Here is a 15,024-nt window from a genome sequence, read left to right as displayed (position 1 = left end):
GCATGGTGGTACTGAAAACTTTGATATGATTCAGGATTAGAGTGAGAGGATAAGACTGAAGACAGCAGATCGAAATGTTTATTGGGGAGAATGATGGAAAATCAAAACAAACAAACAAAAAAGACTTTTGGAAGTAGACTTTGAATAATAATCACAAATAATTAGTGTCAAAGCTTGTGAATTTTCTCTGAGGAGTTAACCAGCTACAAAAATTGCTGGAATAACTTTGACACAAGTTATAAGAAAACCTAAAAGTGCAGTAAGCAGAAATCTTTCTCTTAAATTTTGTCTTATGTGGTCAATACTGATCTGAAGATGCCAGAGAGCAGCTGAAGATTCCTTTTTTCTTTTTTCCCCTGTGCATAGGGTTAAATCTGACTTTGTATAACTATTCCTTTACATTCTGTTGTCTTGGACAATAGTAAAAATTCGTGCAAGAAAAGATGCGTGGTCCTTAGTATGAGAGGTAAGAACTCGGCAGTGTACTCCCTTGCTACTCCCCTGTTCTCCTGGATGCACATCAAATGATCCTTTACTCAGCCATTCACCAGAGTAGGCCACTTGCAGGTGTGTTTTTTTTTTTCTCCTGGCTATCCCTATTTTCATCATTCCTTCTCTATGTAAAAAAATGTCCAGTTTTGGCTAGTCTAGGTCAATTAAATTGTGTTCATCATGCATTACCTATACGTGAATAACACGAGTACACTTGTTCATGGTGCGGCGTGCTGCTGCCAAATTGTTTCCATAGAGTTTCTACTCAGGCCGGTATGATGCTTGCTGTGTAATGTCTTAATTGCAAAAAGTACTAGGAAAATGTGAGATGCCTCGTGTTGGGTGAGGATTACTTTTGCTTTAGGCTTCTTCCAGAGTTATAGTCTGCCAAAGGGCAGAGTATCCCATCAAGCTGATATTGCCTTAACATTGCCTTTTTTTCCCAATTCTCTTGTTTGTCCTTTGAATTTAAAGAGCTTTTTTTTTTTTTTTTTCAATGGCATGTGGTACCCTAGCCAGAGGGTGCTAATTAAATGTAATGGATCTTATCTATCCAATATCTCTGCATCAGGTTGCAGAGATTCCCTTTAAAGTAAAACAAAAGTAAAAAAGTTTGTTTTAAATGCTTAGATATTGCAGTGATTGTGCTAAAGCTTCTGCAGCATCTAGATTAACTAATCAGTTAGTTAATTTGCACAAATGTCTCCTTTTTACGCAAACTGAGTTGGGTTTGCAATTATCCTCATAATGGCTGAAGGGGGATGGCAGGACAGATTCTGGGCTCAACATTGTTGGACGTGGAAACACAGCTTGGAAAAACAGAAAGCAAGCGTGTTCTATAATGTCTCACCTAAAGAATAACTGAGAAAAAATATTGGGTTGACTTTCCACCTCTATTTTCATTGTGACATCCTGTACTGATGCTTCAGGTCTCTGAAGTATGGGAAAAGTGTAACTGCATGTTCAACGTGTTCATAAAATGCCTGTGAACGGCAGGAGCACCAGGTACAGGTGTACCTGGCACAGGAGTGAAGCTGTGTCTGTAGTTAACCACCCAGTTCAAGTTCAGTCTCCTAAAGAGTCAAAAGCACTAGTCTTTCCTATGAGAACCGGTAGGTTTGAGGGTAAGCCTGGATTCTGTGGTATAAAAACCAGCATCAGGTGCTTGGGGAGCTTGAGTTCCGCAGAACGGTGCCTTCGTGGCAAGCGTGCTTTGCTCACCTCTGTCGTTGCATGCTCCTCGCCTTTTGATTTAGCACAAACTACTGCCTGGTAGAGTATCTCCCCCTTATTTTTGACGGAGAACTTTTGGAAGCTGTTACACTACAAATCTCACAGCGTGTGCCCATGTTGCCAGGCCAGAGTCCACGCTGGTTCATATTATTACCCTTTGCACGTAGTTCATGTGACTGCTGCGTTCGTTAATTTACTGTAGGCTGATTATGTAACCTCGTTTCATTAAACCTCTTAAAAGTTGAGGCGTTACAAAATTAAGAATGACTTCTTTTTTTGTCTTCCTTTCATTTATTGTGAACTGTAAGTGACTTGCCAGTTTTCTCCTTCCCTCCTAGCCCCATGAGAACAGGAATCAGAAATCAATTCAAACGTTAGAGGCCAAAAAGCCAGTTACAGCCAAGGTATTATGGTAACTGATACTATGTAAAGGTTAACAAAACAAAACACTCCCTAAACCCAAAGAGTGGTTGTGTATGCATTCCTGCAGTAGGTAAATACAGGTAACTTCAATATTGCTTAAAATGAAAGTGGGAGGAAAGGGCCCCGAAAGGGATTATTCTCCTGAGCAGGAATAAGGCATTGAAGAGAAAGAAACGAGGAAGGAGGATGGGTGGGGAAATCCAGGCATTCAGGATTTTTGTAACCATTGTCTTCCAGTTTCTTGAGTTGTATTAAAAAAAAAAAAAAAAAAAAAAAAGTAATTTATTTTGGCATCTCACAGGATTTAATGATCCTAGTTAAAAGACCCGTTTTGAAATATTCGAGATAACTCGGTTGCTTCCGCTTGTATGAAAGAATGAACTTTAATTCATTGCGGATGTTGTAAGCAGTGAATTTCTGTTGATTTCACTTAAAAGTAGTCACTGCTGAGTCTCTTCACAAAGAACCTGTTTGTTACCAATGCTTGGTCATCTCTTGCTCAATTGGGATGAAAGCTGTGTAAATTAAGGTGTTTTTTTCTGTATTTTGCCCTCGATGTTTCCTTTTTTTATGGAAGCAAAAGTAATAGCTGAAGAACAAATGTTAGCTATGTGATTTGCAGCCAGATGTGGTAAAATATCTAAATCTTCTTTATGCTGGGCTGTTATGTCCTATAATGGTATCAAATCTTTGTCTTCTGCTGCATTTACGACAGGAAACCAAGGCAAAGCAGGATGTTCTGGCGTAGTCAAAATTCAAGTCTCAATTTAAATAGATTCACCTCTGTGCTGAGTGTCTGACAAAGCTTTGAATTTAGTAAAATAGTTAATGCCTAAGGAACTTGCTTCGTTTTGGAGTCAGGAAGATCTTACAAATATTAAATATCTTTGCAGGAGCACTTAGTCAGTCTGGATGAGCCAGCCTCGGAAGCTGGACAAGAAGCTCTGCTTAGACAAGAGCAAGCAAAAATCATTCGTTTTGAAAGGCAAGCGGAAGAGTTCCTCAATGCAGTCTTTTACAGAAAAGGTTGGTTTTGATGGGGGGATTGGAAATGATATCTCTTGCCTTTTTGCTTGTCTTTTTGTATGTGATTTGGGTACCAAGTCAGATGTTCAAGTTGTCATTGCATGTTCAGTATTTGCCAGTTGTCTTCTTTATATGTATTTACCATGAGTGCAAATAGATTCTTAAATAATGTAGCAGTACAACAGTGTGGTCTTGGGAAAGTGGAAGAGAGCATAATACATTTAACCCTAAAGTAAAACTCAACACGAGAACGCTAGTGTTCTTACAATTTTGGAGGAATTACTCGGTTCTTACCCAGCAGAACTCCTCTGAAGCCAACGTTTAGGTGACTGGGCTATCTGGAAGAAGGGGAGAGTGGTGATGGTAGGTGGGATTTTCTTGGTTTTATTAAATTTGTTAATTTTAGGGATCTGTATTAACGCAGGGTGTTTTTTTAGGAGGTCAGCAGTCTTCTCACTGTGGTCTGTGGCAATTTCCACCCCCCACCCCAGCAGTCCACAATACAAAATATAGTAGGAATTGTGCAGAAGGGTGTAAATGGAAAATTCAAAAAGTGATCAGCAAAAGAACTGGAAAATCAGTACTATGAAGTATGCTGAGAGCAATAATAGTAGCTCAGTGTTGGAAAACTGTAAATCTGTTCTGGAGAGTTACATCAGTTAAACTGCACTCCTAAGAAGGCACAAAACTCATTTCACTGTTTTCCGCCAACCTGAGAAACAGGAATCTAGAGGTTGCATCCAAGTGCATCCTGAGTGAAAGTGCATTGTACTTATCAGTCTAACCCATGTGTGAGAAAATCTGCCAAATCAGTAATTCCAACCTGTCTGCTGGGGGACAATGAAGGCTTCAGTTTAACAAATTAGAAATTGCTGTAGCCAGTCTTCAGCCCAGCCTCACAGTGACCAAAATATTTAAAGGTGTTTAAAGCAGATAACAGTATTTTAGCCTTTCTTTTATGGCTCAAATGAATAAATACAAACGGTGTAGTATGATGAATTGCGTGGAATATACAAGCATGTAGGATGGTAGGAGGGATAGTTATTGCATTACTACTGATAGCTCAGATAATGCTTTTATTCCAAGTCTGTCTTTTCAGTGGCTTTTTTCTTTTAAGGTTAATCTTTCCTTTTGCTTTTGAATTTATCCCATCTCACTTTAAATCCAGAGCAGTTTAAAAATAAATAAATAAATATATAATACTTTATTTTCTTCCAATTCAGTTTTCTGGTGGTGATGGTGGTTGTGAGGAAATGCCTTTTCAGCACTCCCAAATGTTTTGTTAAATATCTCATCCCTTTAACGTTGAGCTTAAAGTTTTGTGTGACCTGTGTGCGTTTCATGCGAAGGGCATACTTGCCTATTGGAAGGAAAATAATGTAACGCTTTCTCTGTGATCAGATACACGGAATGAGGATATTGAAATCGCTTCAGATGACTAAGAATCTCTGACATTTTTTTTAAATATACTCTTGTTTTCTTTTCCCTGGTGGAGCCGTGCTCGGTGCAGGAGCAATAAGGGAGGGGAAGGAGCCTGGCAGGAAGTCAGTTCCGAATCCTTAATGCATCACTGTCCAGCTTGGCTGTATTTAGATTGCTTAAAAGGTTATTTTAACTCATGCCATTGCCATGAGATCCCCAGGCAGTGTCATACCAAAGAGGACACAAAGAATGGTAGAATTCTGATGCTCCTGCGTTGCTCAGAGGTACTCGGCTCTCCTGGCTTCAGGCCAGAAATTATTTTTTTTTCTTTCCATCCTCACTGCCAATAACATTTGAGGCTGGTATTTTGTAGCCCCCGTGGACTGGGGGACATGCAGATGTTCTGTGAACGGATGCAAGCCTATTACATGTCATGGACACGAACTCATGTGCTTAACATACATAGACAACGAGCAGTATCAGCAAACTTTCTGAACAGGCTTACTGTCCATTAATCTTATCTACTTGCTCTGCTTTGTGCCCATGGCACTCCGACTCACTAATGCTTCTATCAAATATTCATAATTCCAGTGAAAGCAGAGTGGTAGTATCTAGCTGTTTGATCAGACCTTTACGTTGGGGCAGGAGAGGACCTTCTCCTGATGGTTTAATGAAATCATACCTTTTTCAGTTGGTGCTTCCCTTTTAAGATTTCAGTATAGATAAAACACACAAAGGCTATTGAGGCTTTAAAGCTCAGATGCGCTACTTTAGTAGACAACTTAGAGTAGATAAATGTTGGCTGTATTTATCTCTATACTTTAGCTAATTTTTTTCAAAGAAACTAAATACTTGGAATCAAAATAAACATTCTGTTGATTTCCAGTAACACTGCAGAGGCACCAGCAAATGTTTTGCACTCACTTTTGAACAGCTTTAATTCTTGACATTTAAAATTCAGACTTTCTATTGAGCAAGAAGCCTTTAATGTCTAGGTAACTACCCTTCTGCTTCAAAAATTAGTGTCCTGAATTATTGAATTTATTTTGAGCAGCACTAGAAAGCCCTAGTAGTTGGTCTGTGCTGTTTCTTTGAAGTTGCAGATTAGAAAGATGCATGGCTGTAGGCATGCACAATATTTTCTGCCTGAATTTGGAAAATAAGTTTAGCTGTAAGCATTATTGAATTGTACAGGTGAATGTGGGGGCAGTGTAAAGGCATGATTCTTTGGAAAATGTAAGTTATGCAGAGCATTCGTGCTGCAACATGTAGACATTAAAAGCACATGCCAAATAGTTGGCATCAGTGTGATCAGAACAGTGGTTTGTGCCCTTCTAGGCTTTCTGAGAGCCTTTCACATGTCCTTCAGCAGGATGTGTAGAGAGCTTAGAAAATGGAAGAAATGTCACACTTGCTGGACAAAGTTTCCGTGCTTCTTCCCTGTTACAGCTTGCCCTTATGGATCACTTGGGTAGAAGGTGAGAATATAAACACCTAAACTTAAGCTTGGCTCATCTCTTGATGATTTATTAGAACTTTTGGTGAGTCATGTGCTTAGCAACAATAAAAACAAATATCCTATAAGCTTCACAATAAAATGATTAACTATTTGCATACACAGCCAAGAAATTTACAGCTACTGTACCCTCTAAGATACCATTCCTATAAGATAAGATTATGCATCGTAACTGTCTAAGATCTTAGATTTAATAAGCTGACCCTAGCAGGAAGGAATTCAGGCTTGATAGGTGTTCAAAGCTCAGTATGATTTTTTTCACCAAGAAACAGAGCAGCTGCTTGCTGTGGCTCCCTGCTTTGTGAGCAGCTCCACACTCAAACCTTGGTGTCAGCCGGCTTTTATAGATAACTTGGAAGCTGTTTGTTGGATTGATGCATTTTTGTCAAAAATGGTGGCAAAAGACAAATTAACACTATTATCCAACAGGTGATTTAGTAAATGTTTCTAATAGCTCAATCTTGATAAATTGCCTTTCAACCTGGGCAATCTTTTTCAAAAAATAAAAACAAAACAACACACTTTTCTGTTGTTCCTTTTTGAGTGTGGATTTTAGATTTACTTGGTCATCTTCTGCACAATTTTCTCTGAATGCTTTTCCAGAAGTAGAAAATCAAACCTTTTGAGCCATTTCTGGAACCTAAAAAAAAAAAAAAAAAAAAAAAAAAAAACCACCCTGATTTGGCCAGAAAAAAACATCAATGCTTGGGAGGAAGTTGTAAGACACAATCTGTGATGTCGGAGCTGTGGATTTACTTTGACATCATGAATTGCTACTGCTCTAAAATAGTAATTCACTTGAATATGTTTGTGTTGCCCATATTTCCAGATAGTTTTGTATTTATATGCTATTTCATGAGGGGGAAAAAAAAAAAAAGGGTGGGGGTAGACTTCTACCTGTTCCATTTCTCATTCCATACCAGTATTTTTAGCAAGTCTTCTAGAAATAGAATTAGTTTTAATTTGACACCTCTTGCTTTTTGTGTATGGGGAAAATTCTTTGAATAATATCTGATGCATTTTAGTGTAGCAGTAGATAGGATGAGATGGAAGACGCTTGATCTTCATGTGAATTATTTTGAAGAATCAGAAATATAGTGCTTTATTTCCCAGTAATTTCATAGGGGACTGCTGCAACTCTATTCTTCCCCCTTTCCTCTTCTGTAGTTGCAGGTAAGTTATTCAATTCTTCCACTGAATAACCTGTTCAATGTTTTTGCAATGAACTTCATTACTTGGTACTTCTCTTCATGGGTCTAGCTCTCTTTTCCATTTTCACACCTTTTAAAGGTCTGGCCAGATATATTGAAAACAAAAGATGAGATTTTTATAGATCTCATAGGAAACTGTTATTTTGGGAAGGTTGTACCAGAATTAGCACTGGTTCTTGTTCAGGTATTCTAAGACTTAAATACATATTCTACAGAAACTAATTTATCCTTGACTTTTTTTAAATAAACAATGACTTAATGTAAAATCTGTTTTACTTAAAGTGCTTCCTTAAAAAAACAATCTCTAATGTTTGCAGACAGTCCTAGGGTCTCTGACCCCAATATTCCCCTAGTGGCCCGTGAGATCATGCAGCGAATGATCCGACAGTTTGCTGCTGAATATACCTCAAAAAATAGCTCTACTCAGGACTCCAGCCAGCCCAATAGCACAAAGAACCAAAGCCTGCTGAAAGCATCTCTGGTCGCCTCCTCTCCCACGGCTGCAACTGCTCAGAACCCTGTGCTCAGCAAACTTCTCATGGCTGACCAAGACTCACCTCTGGACCTTACTGTCAGAAAGTCTCAGTCAGAACCTAGTGAACAAGGTAGGACTCTTACCAGTGTCTTGCATCCTGTGGCAATCCATGAATGGCATTCTTGTTGCACAAACAAACGAGTAGAAGTTTGCAATTTTACGTAAAATGTGAAGTGGAAAAGCATTAGATGTATTACAATAAAATAATGACCAGCTGGATGAGGCTGGCAGAGAAAATACATCTTGAAAGGATGTAGGCTGATAGGCGTGAGTGATTTTTCTGAAGAAGGGTAAAAGGCAGGACATACTCTAACCTCTGGGTTCAAATGTGCTGTTGCTGCTGGGAGCTATGAGAAACAGTCTGTCAAAATAGGCTGCACGCTTGCTGGTAAGACAAGACCATGTGGTCCTGAAAATTGTCTCCTTTCTGAAGATCAGTACAGACTGACTGAAGGACTGATGGCATTTATTTTCTTCGTGGTTGTAGCATTAAAGCAGTATCTTTTTAAATTTTTGTGACAAATTGCTTTGTGAAAGCTGCAAAAATGATACCGCAAACTGTCCAAAACTTCCTGATTTGTACATTTGGAAAAGTATTTTTTTCTACCTTAAAAATAGACTTGTTCAGCAAAGCACAGATTGAATAACTTGTAACAGTGTTGCAGGGCTTGTTTTAGAGTGAAAACCTTGCTTTCCATCAAAAAATGTTTTTAACAAGCAAATTCTGCGAGTGATTATAGTATGCAAGTGTTTTTTTTCTGCAAATATGGAATAGAAGTTGTCAGAAGCTATCTTACTGATGGCGTTGGACTTAGCCTCTTTACCCTTCTTTAGAAACGTGTTAATAAATGTCTGAAACCATGCTACTAAATACAAGGTAGGCTATCCATCCTCGAGTTGAAAAGATGCCTTAAAAAAAAAAACAACACAACCAAAGCAAAACCTGTAGCTAGCTGGTACATAGTTGTAAATATCGCTTTATCCTTTGTTGTTGAACTGAAGTTTATGAAGTCTCTTGTAAGAAGGTCAATTTCTGGTGTCTGACAATATTGCGATGGGACATCTGGACACTTATTACACTTATAATTGCAAGTTGTCGCCACACGTCAGTTACCAAATTGCAGTGCAAGGTTATATGGCACTTCTTAAAGGGAGGCCCTCTGTGTTTAGCTGAAAGGCTTTTATTTCTAGTTAATGTTATAATAAATGTAATTAACGAGTGTCTTTTTTGCATGCATGTTTATAAATGTTAAACTGTTCCCATTTTGAAGCCTTTCCCTGAAAGAGTAAAGGAGAGAATTAGTTCTGCTTCTGGTGTTTTGCTTTTTTTTTTTTTAATTGGAGGGTTTTGTAGAGAAGAAGAAAGCATATACACGAACTGTTCTTCAGAGACGAAAAAGCTCCGAGATAATTTATAATGTTCATTATACTTGTTACGGAATTAGAACATGTGCATATTAACTTCTGCAGGGATCTGTTTGCTGATGTAATTATTTTTTTTCCAATTTACATTTAATGTAATTGGGAAGGGGGTTTGCCAGACTTGCTAACGAGAGGCTTAAGAGGCTGTCGTGGAAGACCACTGGTGATGCTTTTTGGTATGTTTCTGTTCTGGAGGACTGAGGGGAAGAAGTTAGTTTGTCAGCTTCTCCCTCGGGGCGTGAGGCTGGTCCTGCTTGCCCTCCAGGACTTGTAAGTAGTGATGAGCCTTCTGAAGGGAAGGTGGGTGAAGCCCCTCCAGCAGCCTGCTGTTCAGGCCATCCTTTTGAAAAGGAGGTGCCACTTGAGCCGGTCACTGTATCCCGAGCTGGGTATCAGTGTTCAGAGGGAAGGCTCCAACTCTGCTCGCTTCGGGTTGGGTTTCGGTGCGCTCCCCGACGCAGTGGGTGGAACAGCTTTCTGTCAGCTGGGTCTGTTTCGCTGTTTATCCTCTTGTTTTTTTTCTCCATACATCAAATGAGAACTCGAGGCAATCTGAAAGGCATCGTAGGTTGTTCTTGTGTTTGGTGGCACTTACCTGAGTTAGTGAGCAAGCAGCTCTAGTTTAGCTCCCATTTCGTTTGAGGTTTCATTTCTCTCAGCCCCATAAATTTCTTGTTTCAAAGTTTCCAGGAATTTCAGGTGGCTGGGCTGCTTCTAAGACAATATTGTCCTTATTAAAATGACAGGAATTTTATGTCTCTGTGCAATGGCAACAAGGCTTTGCTAGCAAAAAAAAAAAAAAAAAAAAAAAAAAAAAAAAAAAGACTCCCTTTCCTGTTGCCTAGAAATGAGAGGTTTACGTAAGGGCTCAGAGGAGCATGGGTGAGCACAAGGAAGTGCCATCAGTCACTGTGTCCAGGGCAGGATGGAAGAAGCAGTCGAGCAGGAAAAGCTGTTTGGTATATGGAAGAGGAGGCAGTAAAATGACAGGACAGAGAGGAAATTCCTACTGGCAGCCCTGCCAGTAGGGATCCATCGGAGACGTGGAAAAAAGGATGAAGCTAGCTGCCAGGTGAGGAGTCCTGCATTTGTGCCTGTGGGTTCATTCAAAAGTGAGTTTCCAATATGAAATTCTCACATTAATTTTCCTACATTTATTTGCATTTTTAAAATAGATATATAAATAATCCAACGCTGATTTGTGTATATATAATAAACACAATTTTAAAGTTCCCCAAAGTATAAGGAGTTGGAAGAGTGTTTTGTTATGGGACTGCTGAGGGTTAGTTATGCTTAGCCTGCTTTGTGTCCTGAGCTGTCATTTGTAGGTAGTCATTTGTTCTCTGGCTCTTGTAAACAGATGCTAAATTTTGTTCTGACTTCTGGAGACAATGCTGAATTCACTTGTAAGCCAAACTATGAACAAATCCAAATCTTGACTCGTGTAAAAACAAAGTTAAAATGTTGTGTGCTAAATATGACTTTAGCCCAAAGGAGTGATTCTGTCAAGGGACAGCGAGGCTGATTCTGTTTCTTCAAACACTGAAGTGATCCTTTCATCTCTACAGACGGCGTGCTTGATTTATCCACTAAGAAGAGTCCTTGTGCCGGCAGCACCTCTCTGAGTCATTCTCCAGGGTGCTCCAGTACTCCAGGAAATGGGTAAGAGAAAGCAACTTACTATGATCTTCTAAAACTTTTTTTTTAAACTAAAAATATGTTTATCTCATGTTAATTTTAACTTAGTTTTGGTGTTAACCCTTTGGAGTAATGTGTCTTCCAGCTTGTGTGTTTGGTAAATACCTTCATCCCACCTGCCAAATAAGAATTGTTGCAAACTGAGACAGGTTTATTGCAGTAAAGAACTCTAATATCTGTTACTTTGGCCAGGTTAATGCTTAGCCACAGAGCTTTCCATTAGTTGCTGCTTGGATTCAGTGGAGATCCAAGTTCAGTTAAATGTCTGAGGAGTCTTTGTGATATAACTTACATTTCACTTCAATTAGGGGAAAGTTAACTAACAAGTTTATTTTATGGGTAGCAATGATTTGGATGATGAACCAGGATGAGTTTGATTTAAATCACTGCATGATCTTTGTTAATATTTCCTAGCATGAACCACAGCTTAAAAAAGGGGGTTGTGGGGAGGGACAGGCAAGGAGGGAAGTCTAGAAGTTCAGAAAATTCTAGGTATGACTTTCTGTGATTGCATTTTAGCACCGAATTAGTTGTTTTAAAAAAACATAAAATACATGGTGTACTACTCTTGTCTTAATTAGTTTAAGGTGTGAAAGAAAGCTATCAATAGTTACTTTTAGGTTTCATATTTATAATGGTCACAGTTTGCATACATTTAGAAACCCTTTACTCTTAGGAGTGAGATAAATGTACTGGAGAGGTTGACTGGGAATAAAAGGGACTTTGGGTGTTGACAGGAGAATTTTATCTTGAAGCTACCGTGAATATTTTTATTAGTGAGGTACAGAAACAGTATGTGGTATAAACTACCGTTTAATTGCTGGGTTTAGCTTAACAAAAGCATATAAAAGACGTGAATTTTTAAACTAACACCCCACCGCCACCCATGTAATCCCATGTAATGCTAACAACTGGTTTAACTGTTGCATTTATCTGGAAAAATACTACTCTCTCAGATTTTCCCCCTTTCAAGATTTCATTTCTCATTTAATATTTTTATTAAAATACTTCAGTCCTTGTTTAGCAGTTAGTCTTAATACTTGTACACCGTTCTTAAGTGCAGACCTTGCCCACCAGCTCTTCTTTCAATTCAGAAAAGGTTTCTGTTTCTAGCTTTATTTCCTTATGAAGGTGACAAAATCCACCAGGGCTGCAAACTTTGTTCCCTTGCTTGTGCCCCAAGTGAGGGCTGAAGTCCCACACGTAGGGATGACAGGGCCAGCATCTGGCTCTGTCCTGATCAGTTCTGTGGGTCAGGAGAGGATGCTGTATGTTGGCACCTGTAGTTGCTTGTACAGGTATGTGCTAAATGAAGGTTTAGTCTGTTCAGCATGAAGAAATCAGGTGTGACCTTCTGTTGTAGCTAGCTGCCAGTATTGCCTTTCTTCAGGCACAAACACTGGTGCACATTCGTATGCTGTAGAAGGGGCAGAGAATATGCACCAAGTTCTGTGGGACAGCAGGCTATTCATTTCTCTGGATTTTGGTCTGAATCCAGTTTGACTCTTGGTACTCCAGCTGTGACCTATCGCACCCTGGAGAGGAGCTAGCAGCATACATGTTAAGTGCTGTGCATGTTACGTGCCAGGTGCTTTCAGTGGATATGTCTGCTCTAAAGGCTTTTTTTTCCTGATCTAAATGTGACTTTAATGTAGCTTTTCAGTAGTATTTACTCTGTCCTTAAGTAACGCTGATTTATCTAGAGGGCTTCACACCAGTAAAGTCTCCCAGAGCATTGAAACTGAATCGCTTCCCAGTCGCTTCGTTAGTCTGTATGTTGAACATGGGAGGGTCTGGAGGTGGAATTTGCAACTAGTTGCTGGCCAGTGTGACTTAGTTACTACAGAGGGGCTAAGCAAGCAAAATATTAAAATACACGTGTTTATCTGCAGTAGTACATTGTGTCATAAAGAACACTTGTGACATAAGGAAAACGGTTAAAAAAAAGAAAAAGCATACTGTTCTTTTCTGCTACTAACCCTTGGTCTGGACTAAAGTTCATAGCTTTGTATTTGAGTTTTTTTCCTAGCCATGCTGTTCTGTGTGTCAAATGAGAATCAGGGACATGTATATATGCACTTAGTTGTTAAGAGAGCAATTTGGTAAGTCTAGCGTTTTTCTTTGTGATCTGCAGTATCCCAGCTTTCATACTCGGTGCTTAACGAAAGTCAAGCCAATCAGTCATATTTGCATGTTGAATATGTTGCATTTTTGGCTTACTCTTTTATTACTGTACTTGTTTAGTGGTAACGTCACACCAGTAACACAGTTGTGTATAGATCTATGGCGATTGACTACTACTTTGTAATTAAGGTGCTATTTTCAGACGCTTGCGCGAAGCCTTTTCTCCTCCGAGAATTTGTGAACCCAACCAGAGACCAGCCAACAGGTTTCATTTTTTTCTTTGCCCAAAAAGCTTCTCTTTTTTTGTGAACAAGTTTTAAAACTGACTGATGCTGAGACTTAATAAACAAAAAAAAAATTTAAAAATTAAAAAAAAATTTAGAGAAAAAAATAAATAACACAAAAAGTGATGTTACCCAAGCAAGGCCTTCTAATAAAGGAGTGGCCCCCTCACCCATCCCTCCCTACCTGTGCAAGTCCTGCTCACATCAGTTTCCTTCCATCCAATTAGGCGACCTGGGAGACCCAGCCAGCACCATCCAGAGGGACTACAGAGTGGTGATGGGGTACCTCCAAGAAGCTTGCAGGATGGAACCAGGGAAGGTTATGGCCACTCTACATCTCTTAAAGTACCGCTGGCTCGATCACTCCAGATTAGTGAAGAACTGCTGAGCAGAAACCAGTTTTCTACGGCTGCCAGCCATGGGCCATCTGGACTACAGAATCATGGACAGCACTTAATATTATCCAGGGAGGCTTCTTGGGCAAAACCACACTACGAATTCAATTTCAGCCGCATGAAATTCAGGGGAAATGGTGCACTCAGCAACATCAGTGACCTTCCTTTTCTTACAGAAAACTCTGCCTTTCAAAAAATGGCACTTCAAACTAAACAGGATGGGAAAAAGGACGTGAGCCATTCGTCTCCTGTGGATTTAAAGATACCACAAGTTCGAGGCATGGACCTTTCTTGGGAGTCCCGCACTGGTGACCAGTACAGCTATAGCTCTTTGGTAATGGGTTCACAAACGGAGAGCGCGCTTAGCAAAAAGTTAAGGGCTATCCTTCCAAAACAAAACAGGAGAAGTTTGCTGGATGCTGGACCAGATTCCTGGGGCTCAGATGCTGAGCAGTCTACCTCTGGACAGCCATATCCCACCTCAGATCAAGAGGGAGATCCTGGCTCCAAGCAACCTAGGAAGAAAAGAGGGAGATACAGACAGTACAACAGCGAGATACTGGAGGAAGCAATCTCTGTGGTTATGAGCGGGAAAATGAGTGTTTCCAAAGCTCAGAGTATTTATGGGATCCCCCACAGTACACTGGAGTACAAAGTTAAAGAGAGGCTGGGCACTTTGAAAAACCCTCCAAAGAAAAAAATGAAATTAATGAGGTCGGAGGGGCAGGATGTTTCAGTAAAGATTGAATTAGATCCCCAGGGAGAAGCAGCACAAAGTGCGAATGAATTGAAAGATGAGTAGGGATGTTGTAGAGTGCCAATTACTTTGCAAACTGGGTGAGCACTACTGCATAGTTCAACCACCATTGAGCACACCTGATTCTCCTACTGACTGCAATGTTCTTTCCTTTGCAGTCTAGCATAGACTTGTGTGGACACAGGTGAAGGGTGTGCTCTGAATGTCACATTTGTAAATTTTTTTCTTGCCTGGTATGGTGCAGTTTCCCTCCTTCACCTGCCCACTACCCCGCTCTCTTTTTTTTCCCCCCCCCCTTTTTCTTTTTTTTTTTTTTTTTTTTGCCTTTTGCATGTTTCTCTGTAATAGAGAGTTGAGTTACCTCATAAAGAATGCAGATCTGTGGAAGTGGACATCTTGCCTGTACAGCCCGCCTGAACTCCCGTTGCTGGAATTTTTCTTCTCTGCCTTTAGAGAAATAAGTCCACTTTGTTAAACTGATAGTCT

The 15,024-nt window shown here is 39.8% G+C and overlaps 1 protein-coding gene across 2 annotated transcripts in view; it reads left to right on the top strand.

The window, feature by feature from the left end:
* LCOR (ligand dependent nuclear receptor corepressor) overlaps positions 1–14,583 on the top strand; it is a gene marked incomplete at both ends in the record, with an annotated part of 50,000 nt that extends 35,417 nt beyond the window's left edge. Inside the window, 4 exons of one of the 2 annotated variants that reach the window (XM_084290562.1) lie at positions 3,042–3,174; positions 7,641–7,928; positions 10,849–10,942; positions 13,614–14,583. In XM_084290562.1, coding sequence (XP_084146688.1) covers positions 3,042–3,174; positions 7,641–7,928; positions 10,849–10,942; positions 13,614–14,583 — 1,485 coding nt within the window. Of the gene's footprint in view, positions 1–3,041; positions 3,179–7,605; positions 7,929–10,848; positions 10,943–13,613 lie in introns of both variants that reach the window. The other variant, XM_084290561.1, reaches the window with a different exon arrangement.
* Positions 14,584–15,024: the final 441 nt, after the last annotated feature.

Source organism: Netta rufina (genome assembly GCF_964035555.1).
Source record: "Netta rufina genome assembly, chromosome: 7".
NCBI lineage: Eukaryota > Metazoa > Chordata > Aves > Anseriformes > Anatidae > Netta > Netta rufina.
The sequence above is the reverse complement of the archived record's forward strand: the minus strand, read 5'-3'. Positions and strand labels throughout refer to the sequence as shown.